Genomic DNA, 21090 nt, shown 5'->3' with positions numbered 1-21090 from the left:
ATGGAATCTTTAGATGGAAAATAACCTTAAAGCTGTGTAGCCCAAACCCATAGTCAATACTTAAATCCCCTCCAAGCACCTCCTGTCAAGCCAGCCTCAACTTGAGTCCTTCAACAAGGATTACAAGGAAGAATAGGAATTTTGGCATAGTTCTCTAACCCAAATCATGAGAAGAAACCACTCAAGATCATTAGATACCATCTACAATTGATATCTGTCTTTTTAAAAACTGGTGCAAACAGATTAAATGGGAAGTTCTGGATTCAACTGGAAAGGTCAACTGAAATTCAGAATTATTGCTGATTATGGTTTAGCTTAAGCCAAAAGGGTTAGAGAAGCTCTTATCTCCATTAAGAACCAAACAACTCATGCAGCTGAATTCTCCAGTGTGTTTAAAGTCTCTATCTTTGTAGAGATCGCCCCCTCTTTGGGAGATAACAACCCTTTATGTTGAAGTATTTGACCCTTTGCCACCAATTGATATTCAGAATTTAATTTTAGGTAGCAATTCTTTTCTCAATTACATTTTGTAGAGTCTATGACTTGAAAAAGGTCAGTCATTTAGATAATATCAAGTTGTGAAACGTGTAGCATATATGAAGAGCATAATAAATGTCAGTCCCTTCCCTCTTTTCCTTCTCCTTTACTCGGTTTTCTTTAAATGCCAGGTTTATTTTTAATTACCTCAAAATTACTTTTTTGTCCATGAGCTAGTGGTTAATCACTTTAAAATGCTATTCTAGCTTTAGTTCCACTAAGTTACAGGGCTGATCTTCCAAATCACATCTCATATAGGGAACGTGCTGGATTCAGGAATAATTGTGCCTCTCTCAGTCAGTGGGATACCTGTTCCTTTGTATGAAGGAAACCTCGGGGCCAGTCGTCCGGTTCAAGTTAGCCAAGAAATTTTCAGTGCTGGATTTACGGATGCCAATCAAAAATAGCTTTATCAGGACTAACGCAATGTGTTTAATAATTACTGAGCCATTCTGTATACCAGGCACTGGGGAGGCCAAAAGAACCCCAGCTACCTCATTAATGGATCATATAACTGCAATCAATTTACTCTTCCTCTTATGATCCAAACTTTCACACAACTACCAACTCTATCCAAGCCTACAGTTCTGGTTCTGTTGTTCCAAAGTAATCCCCATCCTCAACCAGTTCCACGCCCCCACCCCAACAAGTTTGCTTCAGAGAGAGAGAGAGAGAGAGAGACTGTAGGATACACCCTCTGTACATTGTCTGTGGTTCTAATGTATGTCCGGTTAAAGGATTTCATGGTCACTCTAAGGGTCTAGACCTTCTAGCAGGAGTTATCTTCAGTACTGGGAGATCTTTGGAGAGAATGCAAAACACAGTCAGTGTATTTTGCATCTGCATCACAATCGCCCAGGTCTTCATAACAATAACTGAATAGTTTCATGGGCTTTTCCCTGTTAAGCTTATTGAGAATCTAGGTGGCAGATGGAGCTTGGGAATCTGCGTTTTTAACAAGCTCTTAAAGTGATTCTTAAGCATATTAGAGTTTAAGAACCACTATCCTAAACCCTATGCATATTTACCTTAAAGCCAACAGAAAAACAGGAAGGGTGGGCGAGGGAGAGCGACAGTTTTATATTTTAAAATAAAGTAAGTCTTCCTCAAGTTCAGTTCCTCAGTTAGCATAATTGTCCCAATAATGGAATTTGACTCAGTGAAGTTTAATTCAGCCTTGTCCGGCCCTATAATTTTCTATTGAGTTTCTCCTGGAAGGTTGTGTTAGCTTAGGTTGCCCCTCCCATAATTTCTAAACCTACATTATGTTCAAGGAATTCCTCAGAACTTCTATCTGCGCCCTTCTCTCACCCTATTTCAATTCCTACTCTCCCCTCTTCCTTAAATAGGTGGAAAATGGAACATTCACAAATTATCTGCTTACAAAGCACTGAATGTCTATGTTCCATCTCAGCTGCAATGAGCTAGGTGCAACCAATCTTAGCAGCCCAAGTAACATAGCAGCTATAGAAACAGGTTATCTCTTGTTCCCAAAGGCAGGCTCTTTCTTTGACCTTGAGGCTGTTCTAGATAACACCGCACAATAAACCAAGTATCCAAACCTGAAATGTGGTTATAACACCAGCCTTTGTAAAAGGCTTCAAGTTCTTTTGTATTTTTGTTTTGTTTTGTTTTCTGTACAGCCACCGGAGAGTGAAATGTGGCCAATATGATTTTATATAATACTCTGATTTTATTTAATCTTCAAGAGCTTAAGGAACCAACTATATATAAGATGATCTCCATCCCCCAGTTGGTGGTATCACTTTCTAAGATAGCTAACTATACTGCGTATTAATTTACAAGCTAATTCCTCAGCTTTTCTAATCTTCTGATTATTATGGTCTCCAAATACCCCCAAGGTGATGACATCAATCAGAATCATTTAGAAATCCACATTGTCAAGGAATTTGCCAAGACTTCATATCAGGCCAATGAATTGGTAAAGAATGCTGTTCAATGAATCATTTCTTTCCATAGACAACTTAAACCAAAGGAAAAGAAATATTTGGTTAAATTCATTTATGCCTACAACTTTATAATGCTAAAGGAGGGACTGGGTCAAAGACTACAGTGAAAATTATCTTCTAATATTTCTAGTACACACCGAACAAGAACATATTTTCTTGAATTAGTTTCCAACTAAGAAGAGGAGAAAAATTTGACACAAAGCTTCTTACCTTCATAACCTCTGGAGCATAAATCATCCGTGGTCCCATAGATCCTCCACCTGCTCCATAAGCCAGATCCCTTGTAGAGCATAACATTCTTTTCTTGTTTATTGCCATAGTTAAAATATAAATCTTCTCCCTTGATCCCAAAAAGTGTGTCATTTTTGCACTCCCATTTCTGAAATTCACTTCTCAAGTCACAGGCATACAGAGTGACAGGAACCCAGTCGGCTTTCGATGACACTCCGAGGCACAGTTTAAAGGCAACACTCATAATCTGGAACTCAGACACCCATCGGAATTTCTGGGATTCAGAATCCTGGTTGCAAACGGCGGTTTGCACTGCACTGGGGCTCACTGCTTCCACACAGCGCTTGTGGTCTTCATTATAGATTAAAAACTGCCTTGTGTCTGTTAAAAAAAGAAAGAAAAGGAAGAAAAAGAAGAAGAAAGAAAGCATGGTTAAGTGGATTCATACAACCCGGACAATATTTTAGGTCCAAAGTTCCCAAGCTCTCCATTCCCCTAAAGACTTTTATGACTACAGGAAGAGAAGTCCCTGAAGCTGGAGGGAGAACGGGATTGAGGGCTGCCCTGGGTGCTGGCACTCAGCTGGACACCTTCAAGATGAATTTACAAGGAACCTCATGCAAAGGTCCACCTTACATGCTCACAAATTATAGGGAGTGAATGGCAAAGTCAGATTATGGAAGGAAATGGTATCAACCTAGGAAAAGAAAATCTGGGCAACATGTATACAATAAGCTGTAAAATTAAACATGTGTATGTCCCAGAGTAAGATATTTTTTTCAGAATACGATTTTGAAGTGTGATACATCCAACTCTCTTGGAGATAGAGAGATGAAACCTATTTGTAATTATTCTCATGATAGCACTAGGGATTTGTATTCTTTTTAATTTTAAGAATATTTTTACTTAAGGTAAATCTATCTTCATTTCCTGTCTTGCAAATTTTTGAATTAGGTGCTTTCTGGATCACCCAGGTCGGGCTAACTTAACAAGGTTTTGTTTTATTTTGTTTTGTTTTTCTTTCCAACAATAGGTATCATACAAACTTAGCTTCTAGAGATAAACTCATGTTTATTATATTATGTTAACTTTCATTTTGTTGGCATACTCAATCTAAACTTTTTATAATAAAAACACACAAGAATATATTTTAAATTTTAAGAATTTGTGAAGTTTGCAATAAAGGAAAAGTAAATATAAGTTTTATACCATTGGAGATAATATTTTATGAGAATAACTTTAAAAATAATGTTTTTGATATGTGTAATTTGGAACTGGTGATTTAAGGAAATGTGTAAGGATGGCTTATACTTACAGCACATAGCTGCTAGCTAGCAAAACGGACTTCCTCTTGCAAAAGAGTGGGGAAACGGATCTGTAAGCATATTTTTTTCCCTTAAATCAAAATTGAATTCACATACAGGTTTTTCTCTCTCTTTTTTTTTTTTTGTTTATTTTTAAAGAATATCCAAATATAAGGAACTGACTGATTTCTTTTAATGTTGTGACATAAATATAAATGAAACACTTCTTGTAAAGTTTTCCTAAATCCCTTCTACTTATGTGATTCTTTCAAAATGAATCAGGAGTAGGAGTATTGTAGAGGTTTGAGGGTCTGAATAAATGAGCTCATTATTTTTAATCAAATTATTTCCGTGAAATACAACAAAGTCAGAACAGTCCCACTAGAAGAGTCCTTCAGTGTTTACAAAACATTTTCACATGTCATATTCCACGTACTGTTCTCGATGCCCAAGGGAGGTTGGCACCACTTACACTCTGAGATCAGTTCTAGAACATTCCACTTAAAGCTTATGATGAATTGCTTTTAATGCAAAAATTCATCATAAGCTTTAAATGGAATGTTCTAGAACTGATCTCAGAGTGTAAGTGGTGCCAATCACACTTGCAACCTCAAACCCCTGCTTGGCTTCCACAGCCTGATTACTCGGTTGTGCTGCTTTGATTTCTTGGAATCAGGGCTCAATAAAGCCCGGATCCAAAGCACCTGCATCTGTTGGCTTCTCTGCGTTGGCATCTGTCAACGGAATGTGCGATACCTGCCCAAACCTCCTCCCATCTAACTGAACTTCTTTCCACGCTTGATCTCATGTCCTTGCTGCTCGTGTCGTAGTGGGGCAAAATGAGTAACTTTCCGCCTTGGCGATAAAATTAAAATTTTCATAAAATGGCTTTGCTCACAAAACACAGGAAATAGGAAAATAAGAACAATTTTTTTTAAAAAACAGTTATGATCATTACTATACACAAATAAATTTAGGCTTCTCTAATCTAAAAAGGTCATGAACTCTGAAAATTTTGTCATATAAATATATATCTGTAAACTTTACCAGCCTTTATATTTAAAGGAATTTACTTTTCTTATTCAACCTACTGTCTTCTTATCCAGGGCTTATCTTCCACTTTTCAGAGAGCTTTGCTCAGTAATAATTAATTAATCATTAATGATAAATATATCTTTCACCTCACATTTCAGCAATTTTCATTGCATTGTCAGACAGCAAGCACTTAACACGTGATCAAATTCAGTCAGCTAACCAGTTGGTAGCTAGCCCTTTAAGGGAAGGTGCTCCAAAGTCTTTATGCGTGAATTGTGTTTCTCTTTCACAGGTTTTTATACTTATTTGACTTTTATATGCCTAATTTTTATCTGTAGTTCACTCTTAATTTTACTCCAAATAAGGTGGGATTTCATGAGCAAACTTCCAAACTTCTCTTTCTCATTCATGGCATCCACCAGCCCCATATGCTAAAAACCTAGGAGTCATTCTGCATTCCCAAGCGTTCTCTTACATTCCAGGACAATGGTGGAATCTATTGGCTTTACCCAAAATTATACCGAGATGGTTAACACATTAACTGCCATGTGAGTTGTATTTAACTCATGCTAATTTTAAGCCCAGGGCTTCGTGAAGCATATGTAACTCATGTCTGTTCACCTTGGGAGCCGCGTGAACTATTTTTCCAGTTGTATATAACTCACGCACAGAAAACAACAAAAAATAACACATTTTTCATTAAATTAGAAAGGATCGTTTTGTTTTCAAAGTTTTTATTCTATTTTCACAATAAAACATCATGGCTCCATGAAAAAAAAATTTTTTTTCCTAGTGTGGCAGTCAGTATGTTAATTTCATGTGTCAACTTGGCTGGGTAATGGTACTCAGATATTTGATCAAACACAAGTCTGAATGTTGCCATGAAGGTGGTTTTTTTTTTTTTTAAATGAGACTATTATGTAAATCAGTTGATTTGAATAAACAGATCAGCCTCTGTAGTGTGGGTGGGCCTCATCCAATCAATTGAAGGCCTTAAGAGAAAACAAACTGAGGAAGAAAAGGGAATTCTCCAAAGACAGAATTCTGCCTCTACACTGTCTTTGGACTTGAACTATAATATCACCACTCTCCTGAGTCCAGCCTAGCCCTGCAGATTTTGGGCTTGCCGGCCTCCACAATCGTGTGAGCCAATTCCTTAAGTAATACTCTCTCACTCTTTCTATAAACACACACACAAACACACACACACACACACACACACAGAGGTTCTGTTTCTCAGAAGAACCCTGACTAATACATTAATCATTCTCTTTTCTCCAAACTCTGGCTACCACCCCAGTCTCGCTCTGGTCTCCCTCTCTTTTAAATAGAGTCATCAAGTAAGATAACACCTGGGCGGAGATGGGCCTGACTTCTCACGTGACTCCAAATTGCAAAACCTGTCTAAGGTAACAGGCCACATTCACTGAGCTACATAAAAGAGAGAGATTTCTTCCTGATTCTGCAATCTCTTTAGCAGATTGCCTGGGATGAGCATCACGTTCTGGTTGAATGCTTACTCACTAATAAAACAGTTTTCTTTCGCTCCCACCTTTGTGGAGAGGTTTTCCTCGGTTGGAAGATTTGGTTTCTAACTATAGTTCCCCAACAATTTAAACCCTTGAAGAGGGTACCACTGCACCCAGGGAAAATATAGCCAGTCTCCACATCATAGCTCACTAGAAAGGGCACGATCCCGCCCGGCCACCCCCCTGCCTTCACCCTCTCTCACTCACCACCTTCCAACTACACTGCCTTTCTGCTCCTCAAAACCTCCAAGCTCATGTCCACTTTAGTGACTTTGTATTTTGAGCTCCCTCTTCTTGAGACGCTCGTTAAGGTTCCAGCCCAAGTGTCAACTCAACGAGCTGACCATCCTAACTCATCTTATTCTTTTATTTTCAATATAAATATCCATAACCATCTTAAAATACGTATATGCTTTTTCTTTAATTTTATGTTCTGTCTCCCTCTATTGGAATATAAATTCCATGAGAAGAGGGACTTGATCTTTCTGGTTCAATACCATAGTTTCTCTTTGGGGAGCATAAATCATCTCTCGACCAATATTATTAATAGTTGAATGAATGAAAGAATATTAACCCTGAAGCATCTTGACTAGCAACTCAGATAAATTATTTATTTACTAATAGATTAATGATTATGGGTCTATTTAATGTGAGTTTTATGCAAAGCTTATTTTTTATTTTATTTTATTTTATTTTTTTTTTTGAGACAGAGTCTCACTCTGTTGCCCAGGCTAGAGTGAGTGCCATGGCATCAGCCTAGCTCACAGCAACCTCAAACTCCTGGGCTTAAGTGATCCTACTGCCTCAGCCTCCCGAGTAGCTGGGACTACAGGCATGCGCCACCATGCCCGGCTAATTTTTTGTATATATATATTTTAGTTGTCCATATAATTTCTTTCTATTTTCAGTAGAGACGGGGTCTCGCTCTTGCTCAGGCTGGTCTCGAACTCCTGACCTCCAGCGATCCACCCGCCTCGGCCTCCCAGAGTGCTAGGATTACAGGCATGAGCCACCGCGCCCGGCCGCAAAGCTTATTTTTTACTAAAGAGCAATGTGTACATGTTTACATTTGTGAAAAGAGTGCTTGGAAATGAAAAGCTTCTATTTCAATACCCGCTTATCTATTCTTATTTCCTCTATTTATCTTTGGCCATTAGGAAGCAGGGTGAGTTTGATATTGCCTTTGCCGGACAATACCAGGAAATGTATTTATGGTGATACATCCATCATGCGTGATTCTTTTCCCCAGCACGTAGTTTTGTTTTTATCACTGTCTCTGTGTGATGTGTCTGATTTATTAATAAAATGTCATATTTCTTCCCGTGAAAGTATATTCAAGACCTCGGGCAAAGGGAAGCTTGTGGCATTTTTGCCACTATCAACTACACCAATGTGACATATTTATAAACATTCTATATTTTGTCTGTACGAATGATGGTATTGTAATAGAAATATCGAAAAGCTAAACAAGTGAGGACGACTGGATTGCTATATTCATTTCCCTGTAATCTTATTTCCAGGATCTAATGTGTGAGTTTTCTTTCTTATGTTAATATTTACACATCAAAAATTTATTTACAGGATTGGAGAGATTCTCCTCCCATCTTAACTTGATCTTACTAATTGCACATTTATTTTTCAACAAATATTTGACAAACACTAACTCTGTGCCAGGCACTATGCTAGTGACAATACAAAGACGAAGGAAAGAAGCCAGTTCCCTGCCCACACTGAGCACAGGCTCTGCCATGGTTAATTCAAGGGCAGACATAACAAGGGTCAAAATACATTTTAAAAAGAAGCAATACGTTTCAACTCCATCTCTCAGGCTAAAAATAACTGAAGACTAAACATTCAATAACATAGGTGTGAATTTTCTTTAAGCATGTCTTAACATCCTTAAATTATTCCATAACATTGGATGAGAAATTAAATTTCCAAGCCTACTAGCAAATCATTATTAAAAGTAACTATTAGGCTGGCACAGTGGCTCACGCCTGTAATCCTAGCACTCTGGGAGGCCGAGGCAGGAGAATTGCTTGAGGACGGGAGTTCGAGACCAGCCTGAGCAAGAGCGAGACCCTGTCTCTACGAAAAATAGAAAAATTAGCTGGGCATGGTGGTGTGCACCTGTAGTTCCAGCTACTCAGGAGGCTGAGGCAGGAGGATCGCTTGAGCCCAGGAATTTGAGGTTGCTATGAGCTATGATGATGCCACTGCACTCTAGCCTGGATGACAAAGCAAGACCCTTCTCAAACACACACACACACACACACACACACACACACATAACTTCTGTGTGTTATCTTATCCAGAAGCTGGATAAGAGGAAGACAAGCGAGTATTCTGTAGCAGATTCTGCCAGAACCCTACTTATTTCTCCTTGGCCCTTGCCATTTTCAGTGTATGCCGGCCCCACTCCCAAATGCCAGCAACACATCTTTCAGCCTGGGGACTTTTCCCGGCCATCAGAGCCCCTTATGCTCAAACATGGCACAGACTAGGTGAGTCAGGAAATTAACACCCCGCGGTAGGAGCCCTTCATCGGTGACTGATGGGAACTGCAGAATGCTCCAAACCCCTTGCACCTTGGGCGGGATGACCCTGGGGCACATGTTCCACACTGTCCCCCAGCAGAACTCAGATCCACTTGCCCTCTGGGGTCACTGGCTCGTCAACACACCTCCCCTTCCCATCTCACTTCCCTACTGCCCTGCTGGTGTTTCCTGGGCTTGCCTCCCAAATAAACCACTTGAACTCAAATCAGAACGCAACTACCAGAGGACGGCTTCTTAGGGAACCCAAACTAGACGATATGTCCACTAGCCTCAGTTAGTGAATGTTTCCTGCATATGTTTCCCCCAAAGAACCCAAATGAAATGAAAAGCAAATATTTACCCTGCACCTAGTATATGCAAAAAGCTTTGCCGGGTGCTGGAGGAAGAAGATGAGTGGTCATCGTATTAGGCTTAGCAATGATGAATGAAAGAATAAAGGAAAAATGAGGAATTCCTTGATTTTTCACTTCAATCCTTCATTCATTCACAAAACATTCAGAGAAACTACCAACTTAAGTCACTGCATTTGGCCATTTGGGGAAGTAAGAATATGAACTAAATGTAGGTCTGACCTCAAGGAGGAAAAAAAGGCCACAAGACTCTTCCGACTGTCCTCCTGCCTCCCTAAAGGTGTGAATGTCTACCCCTTCCCCAGGTCCTTCACTCTCATCTCAGTGCAAGAGGCTGCCCCTCCTGCCGATCTCTCTACCTGTGTCCTGGACCCCAAACTCTCCTGCTCTCCGTTCACTATTTCTTCCACTTGTTTCTGTATTTTCAACTTCAGAAGGCCAGCCTCCCCCGCAACTTTCAGACAGACAGACAAACAAAAACCTGTGTAGGTAAGAAGTTGTTCGAACCACATTTACATCTTTCCTGATCAACACACTCCAGCTGGTAAATTACATCTACTTCTTAGGCTCAGAGTCCGAAGACCATAGCCAAGAGTTAACTCTAGAACTTACTGTCCGTGTGACCTCTGCACGCCACTTAAGCTTCAGAGCCTCAGTTTTCTCATCTAGTAAAAGGCAGGGATAGTGACACCTACCCTCTGCTTCATGCAAGGCTGGGGGCCCCTGAGGTCTAAGTTTCTGCTCTAGTTATTTATGTACAATACTTGCAGATTAAACCAAAAATGACACTTAAATATCAAAAATCTAATCTAGTTGTCCGTTCCAAGGCATAGACGTTAGCATAGACTTCCAAATACAAACACTGAAAAAGCTATTAACTGGAGTACGAAGAAAAAGAAGAAGAAGAAGAAGAAGAAGAGTGGGAAGAAGAAAGGGGCTGGTATTTTTCTGCCACTTAATTCAGCTTTGTAAAAAATAAAATTAATACATTGACTAATTACTATTTAACATAAGACATGTGCTTATACTGAATGTTTTCAGGAGTGATCGTGAGAATCTTTCCTATGAAAATTACATGACAATAATTATCTTTCTTAGCATTTAGATGAAGAAGCTGGAATGGAAGAGTATCAGGATTATATGATTTCTCATCATATCAGTGTCAGAACCACAGTTCCACTGCTTCTTGACAACTGTGAGCCCCCCACATGGTAACAAGAATAACATGATTTGCACTTACTTGATTTTACGTTACTGGAAGAAACCTAAGGGGAGATGGAAAAGTGAGAGCTGCCTAGTGAAGTCCCCAGTCTATCTCTACCTGCTAAACAGAGACCTTCTGGACATTTTATCTCCCTGAGCCTGTTGCTTCATCTATAAAATAACGATGTCAAAATGTATCATTTCCAAAAGAAAAAAAAAGTATCATTTCCAAGTTCCCTCTTGTTTTAATGCCCCATGATTCTAAGGCTTCTTTCCTCCACCAAGATGTCTTTCATTTTCATTCATAGCAGATGTTCCAAGCTTTTTCATGACACTTGGCTTGCTGTTTTAGCTGCATCCTGAGAGCCTAGAAAGGCTCCATGTTGCTCTGGGGGACAGTGACATCAGCCAGTGAGAGCCTATTGTTGGCATTTCTTCTCAACTCAACTCCACCTCCCAGGGTACCATGTTGATAGTTGGAAGTCAACCATGGTGGGAATGTTTACACTACAGAAATCAGTAAATGTCACAAATGAAATCAGTTCTTGCCTTCTCCTTTTCCTTCTCCTTCTTCTTGGAACCAGTTGTTAAGTTTACCAAGACACCACTGCCTTTAAGCCAAACCTTCCTGTTTCCAAGTTGAACTTCTCTGGTGGTCCAATCTCTATGTCTGACCGGCTTTAAAGATACGTGTCTACTGTGATCATAACCCCACTGAGGTCTAAACATTGGCGCTGAATGTTAAGAAGACACAGCCAAGAAGAAGAGTTGAAATGGCGAGCGTCCCTCTCTGTTAACCTCAGGCCCCTGGACTCCTTGAAGGTAGAACCAACCTCTCCATTGGCTTCAACCCACAGATGCTTATGGTGTTAATGGTGTGAGATGCTCTCTTGGAGGTAGAAAAACGAGTTCCGGGTTGAAAAGAAATAAACCAATAAGAAATAGGGAGACTCTTTCCTTGGGTTTTCCTAAGGGTTAGGAAGTCAGTGGAGGGGTCCTGACATTTTGCTTGTCCTTTAATCTGCTGCTAACTAAGCAGGTTGCCATACTTCCACCCAGACTCCTCTGTTCATGTGCTGCTTGGGCCAAAAAAAGGTAAAATAAGAATTATAGGCCCTCAAGAAAAAAAAAAAAAAAAGTCCTGGAAGGGGCTCTCTTGCCCGTTTTTTGTTTTGTTTTGTTTTTTATTCTCTAAGCAAACGGATCTTCAACATCTCCCTCCATTCCCCAGTATCTGGGCATTTGACGAGGAAGACATTAGTCAGAGTGAGGCATCCTGCTGTCTGGCAGAGGGAAACATTCCCAAGCACACTGAGAAACGCTTTTTGCTCAAAAGCATTATTGAGTCACTTTAAAGAAAATTGGGGGTTTTGTCTGTGCTACCCGATACAGTAGCCAATAGTCCTACGTGACTACTGTACAGTTAAAATGAGACTCATGTGATTTGAGACGTGCTCTAAGTATATGATACACACCAGATTTTTAAGAATTAATTTTAAGAAACAAATGTGAAAATATCCCAATCATTTTTATATTGATTCAATGTTGAGTGATAATGTTTCAGAGATATTGGGTTCAATAAAATATATGCGTAAAATCAATTTCACCTATTTCTTTTTAGTTTTTTTTAAATGTGGCTACATAATGTGGCTACTTATGTTTCTATTGGGTTCTGCTGGGTTATGCGGTCCAGGTCTCCTAGAGAGCCCTTGAATTGTTCCCCCAGCTTCTGTTTGAAGATCTTTGATGGCAGGGAACTTTCTACTCCTAACCAGACAATTCTATTTGAGACAACACAACCCTTAGAAAATTTTCACCGGCCTTAGTGTTTACTTTCGGGACCATGAATTATATTTCAGTCCTCTTGCACAAGAGAAACATCTTGAAAAAGATGAAGATGGTGATAAAGCCTCACCCCACCTTGCAGTCTTTCCAAGCCCAAGTCAAGAAGCTCATACCCAGCAGCAACTATTTATTAATTGAGGGAAGTGATTTATAGCCAGGACTAGGCTAAAATATCTCCTCAGTCCAGGAATCTTTTGTTAGCATTGTTTCACGGGAAACCTCTCCTTTAAATGCTTAATATACTACTTTTATTGGAAAATTCATTACCATGCAGGGGGAAAAAAGTCACTGCTTTTAATAGCTAATGCTTATGAAGCACGTATCAAAGGTCATACTCCATTCTAGGCATTTTACATATTGTAACTCATTGGATCATCACAACAACAGATAAGCCGGTAACACAATTCTCCCCATTTTATAGATGTGGAAATTAAAGCACAAAGAAATGAATGAGCTTGTCCAAGGTCACACAGCTAGTAGGTGAGGGGCAGGGTGCAAACCATACTGCCTTCCCTCGTGTTTTTATAATCACTAGTACTTAATGCTCATTATGATTTAACCTTTGCTGTAGTCAAATACTCTCTCCCTAGGAAGCTTCCTGTCCCCAGCATTGAATCGGTGCCCAGACAGATCATGCTCAGTGTTTGTTGATTTGATAGAACTGAAGGAGGATTAGAAACCAAAAAAATATCAAAGTTTAAATCCCTTCCATATCATCTCAAAACATAACCAGGCACTCTCAGTCTGCAGGTTAAGCAGGTTGAGTTCAGAGAAATAGAAAAGACAGACTCGATAACGTCTTTGACAATCTGAAAAGCTCTGAATCTGTTCCTAATGAGTAATCTCCAGTCTCCAGGAAAAGAAGGAAAAAAAAAAAAAAAGGAATGAATCTGCTTATGTAGCAGTTTGAACAATTTAGAATACAGAAAAGGGTGAACTTTCTAGCAATAAAAAAAAACCATAAATGATTAAAACGGCTCACAGAAAAAGACGGGTGTGAGAATTGCACAGAATTGCTTTCGAAGGGCTGATCTGGGATCCTATCCTTGGAAGTAGGATGAGGGAGACATCACGCCGTCCTCTTTTCAGCCAAAGACACCCAGAAGGTATTTTGAGGGGGAGGCAGATAGAAATACTGTGAGTTGGAAACTAGAACGAGCAAACCACAGAGCAGGAAATCCCTGCACGAATGAAAGAGGGAAGGAGCAACGGGAAATGAGAGAAGTCAGAAGGTTCCGTGGGGTCTGAGACAAGCAACACCTGGGACCAGAGAGGCAGCCTCCTCGCTCCCCCAGCCCCCAGCTTCCACGCCTGGTCGCCAGATGAAAGCAACTTCGCCCTGGAGTGCGTGGTGCGAAAGCGGGGCTGCCCCCCGCATCCAGGTGTGGGAAGGAATCCATCAACAGAAGAGGAAGAGGAAGGGATGGCAGAGGTCCCCAAGTCAGAAGGCCCCTGCCTCAGAGCAGACTTACCCAATAGCTGCACAGCGCCCGGAATGACAGAGACAAAAACCAGGAGCAGGGCCAGCCTCATGGCCCACAGCTTACCCTTCTCTTCCACGGATGGAGAGGAGTGTGGGACAGAAACAAAACACCTAGGGCGCCCGACTGCCCCCCACGTGGCCCCGAGCTGCCAGAGCTGCCCTGCTGAAAAGGAGCCCAGAGGAAGCGGTCCCTTTTAAAGGGCTCTTGAATTTAGGGAAAACCTCCAATAAGTAGATATCCTGTCACATGAGGGGAGTTGGAAAAACAGGAATTCAAAGTTACAACTTTGCTTGGTAAGCTAACTTCTGAGAAGAGCAGGCACAGAGGAAGAGAAGAGAGGGACACGTGTGGGAGAGGAGGGACGCGGCAGGGCGGTGGGGACAGAGGGCGAGGGTGAGGCGTGAGGAGCCCGCTGGGGAGGGGAGAAGTGAAACAGCCTCAGACCTCCCAGCCCTGGCAGTGGGGCTGTGTGGGGACCAGCCTGCAGGCCACTACCTGGGCCGGAAAGCTGAGCTTCCGCAGCCCAGCCAGGGATCCCTCAGCACACAACCTCCACTCTGAAGCGACACAAGCAGCAGGCACAAAAAAGGACAGTTTCATGCTGGAAACAAACATTTAAGAGTTCAAGCTGATCCTTCTCATTCTCACTTAGTTGTTTTTTTTTTTTTTTTTTTCCCCTTAAAGCTTCAAAAGAAATAGTTCACATGAAACTTTGCTCCTCGAGCTAGAAGAAAAGCAAAAAAAGAAGCAAAACCTAAGAGGGAGTCTCAGCAAGGCCAGGAAGGAGAAAGTTCTAGAAGCCTTTCTCTAGAACGTTCTCTAGAAAGCCAGAAAGAGCAGTGCCAAGGGATTTGCAATAAAGCCTTGCGGCCCGGCCTCAGCCACGGAGGTCCTCTTCAGGTTTGGAAGGGTCCTCCTGCTAGAAGGAGAAAATCTGATTGTTTGGTCAAAAGATGTATTAATATATTCATTTCAAGGCAAGGGAAATTCTTTCTTAGAATAACAAACTGTTAATAGATCTTTCATGACATACAAAACAACCCCCCACACATCTATTTTATTGTTTTTCAGAAGTAAAACGTGAATTAGGAACATTTTGAAGCAGAAACTAATGATTAGATAGCAGCATCGTCACAGGAGTGTGGGAAATGTTAATAATTCCAAAGGAAGCTGCTGGAAACACTGTATTTTTTAAAATATTCTCAATGAATAGTTTATCTTCACATGGAAAGCGCCAACATTCACCATCTTTGTGATAAAGTTATGAATTTTGTTTCCTAATAAAAATGTGAGCTTTCCGGCCATTGTTAATATCACAAGAATGGTTACAGAAAGCCCTCATAGTTTTCTTACTGCTTTTCTTTAACATTCTAAATTTAAGATGATTCGGACAGGAGGAAAACGATGGTGAAAATGTAGGACACAGGACCAATGTTTCTTTTTCATTAAGCTAATGCTTGACCGACAAAAAAAGTTGGTTACAGAACAGAACACAACAGATAAAAATGTTCCTAAGACATTGTTTCACTGATTTATCATTGAAAAAAATATTTTAAATGGGTCACTTGCGGCTTTAAAGTGTAAACAAATCAGATACAAAATTTTTTGCCTAATTTAGATTTATACAGATTTCAGAAGCAAGTAAAATTTAATTGAATTATCTCTACAATCACATTCAAGATTTGTTTTTTAATTACGTAAATGTGTCACATCACATTTGTGCAATTAAAAATCAGGATCAGTAGTAAAATCTGTGGCTTTGAAAAGTGAAGCCAACTGTCCCATAAAGAATTTACCCCAAGATCCTGACCTTACTGAAACAAAGATTTATCAGGCTAGAAGAGGTGACCAGGGCAGATAAGAAATTCAACTCTTGTGGGAGGGACATCACGGAAGATGGCAGAGTAGGAAGCTCTAGGAATCTGTCCCTTCACCTAAATAACCATTGAACAGGCAGGAAGTGTCTGAAGTGACCATAGATGATCTTTGACTTATGATGGAGTTGGGTCCTGATAAACCCCATCATAAGTTGAAAATATGGTAAGTCAAAACTGCATTTAAGCCCGGGCGCAATGGCTCACACCTGTAATCCTAGCACTCTGGGAGGCCAAGGCAGGAGGATCACTCGAGGTCAGCAGTTCAAGACCAGCCTGAGCAAGAGCGAGATCCCCGTCTCTACTAAAACCTAGAAAGAAATGATCTGGACAGCTAAAAATATATAGAAAAAATTAGCCAGGCATGGTGGCGCATGCCTGTAATCCCAGCTACTTGGGAGGCTGAGGCAGTAGGATCACTTGAGCCCAGGAGTTTGAGGTTGCTGTGAGCTAGGCTGATGCCACGGCACTCTAGCCCAGGCAACAGAGTGAGACTCTGTTGCAAAAAAAAAAAAAAACCAAAAAACTGCATTTAATACCCCTAACCAAACGAACATGACAGCTTAGCCTAGCCTAACTGAAATGTGCTCAGAACACTTATATTAGCCTAACATTGGGCAAAATCATCTAACACAGAGGCTATTTTATAATAAAGTACTGAATACCTCATGCACTTTATTGAATGATGTACTGAAGGTGAAAAACAGAATCATTGTATGGGTACTAGAAGTAGGGTTTCTTGTGGATGTGTATAGCTTTCACATTATCATAAAGTCAAAAAATCTTCAGTCCAACCATCCTAAGTCAAAAATCTATATATTGGAACTCTAGAGTCTCATCAAAAACTTGGAGCATCCAGGGGAGAGCTTGATGTAAAGGATTATAAATTTCAGTGAATTTCAGCCTTTCACTTAGGGCAGTGTTACCATTCTCCATCCTTCAGGCCTGTGTCAGGCAGCTGCAAGGGAGGCCCACATTTCTGGTGTGGCTCGCTAGAGCCCAGGTGGGCAACAAGGCCCTTGTCCTCCAAATATCAGGACTGTATGTTCTCAAAGGTGACTCGTGCTTTTGATGGCTTCCACCACTTCACACAGTACTGGAAGTTCTAGCTGGAGTAATTAGGCAGGAAAAAAAAAAAATTAAAAGCATCCAAATTGGAAAAGGAGTGAAATTATCTCTGTCCACAGATGCCATGATTTTATACGTAGAAAATCCTAATGCTACCATAAAAGAACTGCAGAGTTAATAAATTCAACAGAGTTGCAAAACACATAATCAAAACACAAAAATCAGTTGTATTTTGATAAAAGGAAATTAAGAAAGCAATTCCATTTATAGTAACATCAAAAAGAATAAAATCCTTAGAAATAAATTTAATAGGCAGAAGACTTGTATACTGAAAACTGCAAAACATTGCTGAAAGAAATTAAAGAAGACCTAAATAAATGGAAAGATATCCTGTGTGCATGGAATGCAAGATTTAATATTGTTAAGATGACAGTATTACCCCCAAAATCTATAAATTTATGCAATCACTGTCAAAATCCCAATTTTTTTTTTTTTTGCAGAAATAGAAAACCCCATCCAAATTCATATGGAATCTCAAGACACAATCTTGAAAAAGAACAAAGTTGGAGGACTCATACTTCCTGATTTCAAAACTTACTGCAAAACGACAGTCATCTAAACAGTGTGGCACTAGCATAAGAACAGACATATAACCAGTAGAATAGAACAGAGAGCCCAGAAATAAACCCTCACATATGTGGTCAGTTGGTTTCCAACAAGGTGCCGCGACCATTCAATGAGGAAAGAACAGCGTTTTCAACAAATGGTGCTGGGAAAAATGGCTATCCACATGCAAAAGAATGAAGCTGGACTCTTACCTTACACATCATACACAAAAATCAACCCAAAATGGATCAAAGATCTAAACACAAGAGCTAAAACTATAAAACTCTTAGAAAAAAACATCGGGAAAAATCTTCATGACATTGGATTTCTTAGATTATGATACCAAAAGCCCAGGTAACAAAAGAAAAAAACCAGTAAGGCTTTATCAAAATTAAAAACTTTTATGTATCAAAAGACACTATTTAGAGAGTGAAAAGATAACACACAAAATAGGGGAAAATATTTGTAAATCATATATCTGTAAGGGATTAATATCTAGAATATATAAAGAACTACAATTCAACAAGCACAATAACAAAACCAATTAAAACATAGTCAGTGGACCTAAATAGACATTTCTCCAAAGAAGATAAACAAATGACCAATAAGCACATGTAAAGATACTCATTAAACATTAGGGAAATGCAAATCTAAACTACAATGAGATGTCATTTCAGACCCGAAAGGATGGCTACTATCAAAACATAGACTATAACAAGTGTTGATGAAAATGTGGAGAAATTGGAACTCCTGGGCATTGCCGGTGATGACGTAAAATGGTGTCGCCAGTGTGGAAAACAGTTTAGCAGTTCCTCACTATCATATGATCCAGCAATTCTCCTTCTAGGTATATAACCCAAAGAATTGAAAACAGGGCCTTGAGCAGATATTTGTACACCAATGTTCAAAGTATTATTTACAATAGCCAAAGAGTAGAATTAACTCAGGTGTCTATTTAGCAGATGATAAAACAAAATATGGTATATACATACAATGGAATATTATATAGCCATCAAAAGGCATTCTGATGCCTTCTACACCATGTACAACCTTTAGACAGTATGCTAAGTGAAATAAGCCAAACACAAATGGACAAATATTGTTATTCCACCTATATGAAGTACAATAGGCAAATTCATACAGACAGAAAGAGACCTTACCAGGAGTGGGGAGGTAAGGGCTGGGAGACAATGAAGAGTTATTGTTTAATGGGTACAGAGCTTCTGTTAATATTTTGGATGATGAAAAGTTCTGGAAATAGAAAGTGAGAGTTACACAACTTGGTGAATATATTTAAAGCCACTGAATTGTACAGTTAAAAATATGGTATATTTTGTTATGTACATTTTATAATTTTTTTAAAAATCCAACTCTTATCACCTTCCTTACACCCTTCTATTAAGTTTTGGGTTTGGTTTCTGGTTAGCTATTGATGATGGTGGTTGTTTTTAGCTAGCCCTTTCTTCAAGCAAAAATATTAAAAATATGCTCTTTTTTTACTGGCGAGACAATTGCTGAACTATTTCATTTCCTCCTAGAAAAGTGTTTCTCAAACATCAGTTGCTTCATACCTACTCGATTTCATATAAGATGAACTTAGTGTCTGCTTTGCACTGAAATAGTTTCAAGAAAATTGCTCAACAAATTCCTTAGTAACCTGTTATATCATTTCTCACACATAAAACTGGTAACCCATTCAGAAATTTGTGTGGTTTTTTCCTCCAGTAAGCCTATCTTTTAATAGACAAATTTACTCAAATGTTACCAAGATAACACCTACTCAATCAGAAGAACAAAGAATATATAATGATGTAGTTAAGTTAAAATTGTAAAAATTTAGAAGATGGAACACTATTTTTTATGTTCTTATTCATCACATTTTCCAATCCTTACCAAAATATAGCAAAACACCAATAATGCATTTGCAGTTTCATAGAAAACAATTACATTATAGCATCAAATTTCTTTGTATTAGATTATTTATATAAAATTTGGCTTTAATTGTAATTGTCTTCAGATAGTTTATTTACATTTATTGTAATCTCCACTATATGTATGAAGACTATTTGAAAGGCCTATAAGCTTTAGAGTTCTGTAACCAATGCTTTGTTTAGTTTAGTTTGGTTTGGTTTGGCATGGCACACATCTTTATAAAATACTTAGTTACCTTTACAAAATAATTTAATTAGAAGGCTATTTGCTCCACTTAATAGTTGAAAAAAACTTAAGAACAAGATAAAAATTTATTTATAATCTGAAAGTGACCTAAACTTTATAGATGGAAAACAAGACACAAAAATATTGGGCTTGTTCTTCAGAACTGTACCAAATATGTAACGTTACTTATAATTTTTAGCAATTTGGAATGCAAATTTTGTATTTATCCACTCAAATATTCTGAAACACCTATTCTCTAAAGTTTCTGAACTAAATCCTAAAAAAAAAAAGATTTTGTAGAGAAAGAAAACATTTCTTAAAAAAACCATTAATATTCCAATTTCAATGTAAGAAAAATTATGAGTTTTTAAATAGGCATATCTTGGACAATTAAGATTTGTGTATGTGCAAATGCAAACTTTTTCACAACAAGTATTACTACAGTAAATATTATCCCCAAATTCATATTAAATCAACCTGTGATATATTTAAAACTAAGCTACTTTTTAAAGTAATTTTGCCAGTTTTACCAAGAATTTTTTTGTGGATTACTAATTCATAAAAACCATACCTAATCTGTAACAGGTACTCAAATGTGTCGAATGAGCGAATTAATGAAATGTTCAGAAAAATAATCTTCAGGGTAAATATGGTAATATATGTAAAAGTTGTTGTGAATAGTCAATTATTTAAAAATCTTTAGTGCAACTAAAACTGTTAACCAGTGGTACTCAGGTGTGTGTAGGTTGTGCACTGTTCAACCGGAAGGCGTGCTCTTCCCTGAGCTAGACGATTGCCCATGGCAGACGTGATAAATGCATGGAGGAGTATGAGTTAGAGTTGACGAATGAATGCATGTCTCTTTGTCAGGATGTGAAACACCTTTCTAAGGCAGGATGGATTTTGTTCTCAATGTCGCTGCCTATGCAGGTGTACACACCTGCTTCTCTATTTTCTCACCTCCTGACTCTACTGTTCATGTGCTTGGATCAAACTACTAAAAAGCCCAGAAGGTGGATGAGAGGTAGGAAAACAGGAATCTGAAAATTAAGTAAACGCATCCTGCCTTAATGAAACAGACATCCAACAAAAGATTTGCTTAAACATAGAATTTTAATGAACATGTAAAACTAACCACTTTGTAAAATAAAATAGCTCAGCTGTACATATTTAGTATATTTTTTCTTTTAGTATTTACTACATCCTCTATGGAGTATGAGTAGCTATTTTGACATTCTCTAGCTTCCAAGTGGTATATTGTTGTTTTTGCAAATTTAATTCAATACATTTTTTTAATGCCTATGACAAGGAAAAGCTATTGATAGGTTCACTAAGTAAA

The 21090-nt window shown here is 38.9% G+C and overlaps 1 protein-coding gene across 1 annotated transcript in view; it reads right to left on the bottom strand.

The window, feature by feature from the left end:
• MRC1 (mannose receptor C-type 1) overlaps positions 1–14211 on the bottom strand; it is an 81419-nt gene extending 67208 nt beyond the window's left edge. Inside the window, exons 1-2 of the mRNA XM_069458964.1 lie at positions 14035–14211; positions 2718–3119 (exon numbers count right to left, since the gene is read on the bottom strand). Of these exons, the coding sequence (XP_069315065.1) occupies positions 2718–3119; positions 14035–14095 (463 nt within the window). The 5' untranslated portion in view covers positions 14096–14211. The remainder of the gene's footprint in view (positions 1–2717; positions 3120–14034) is intronic.
• Between the last annotated feature and the right edge of the window lie 6879 nt (positions 14212–21090).

This window comes from Eulemur rufifrons, chromosome 25 (assembly GCF_041146395.1).
Source record: "Eulemur rufifrons isolate Redbay chromosome 25, OSU_ERuf_1, whole genome shotgun sequence".
Taxonomy (NCBI): domain Eukaryota; kingdom Metazoa; phylum Chordata; class Mammalia; order Primates; family Lemuridae; genus Eulemur; species Eulemur rufifrons.
Note: the sequence above shows the minus strand (reverse complement) of the source record. Positions and strands in the feature narration are given on the sequence as shown.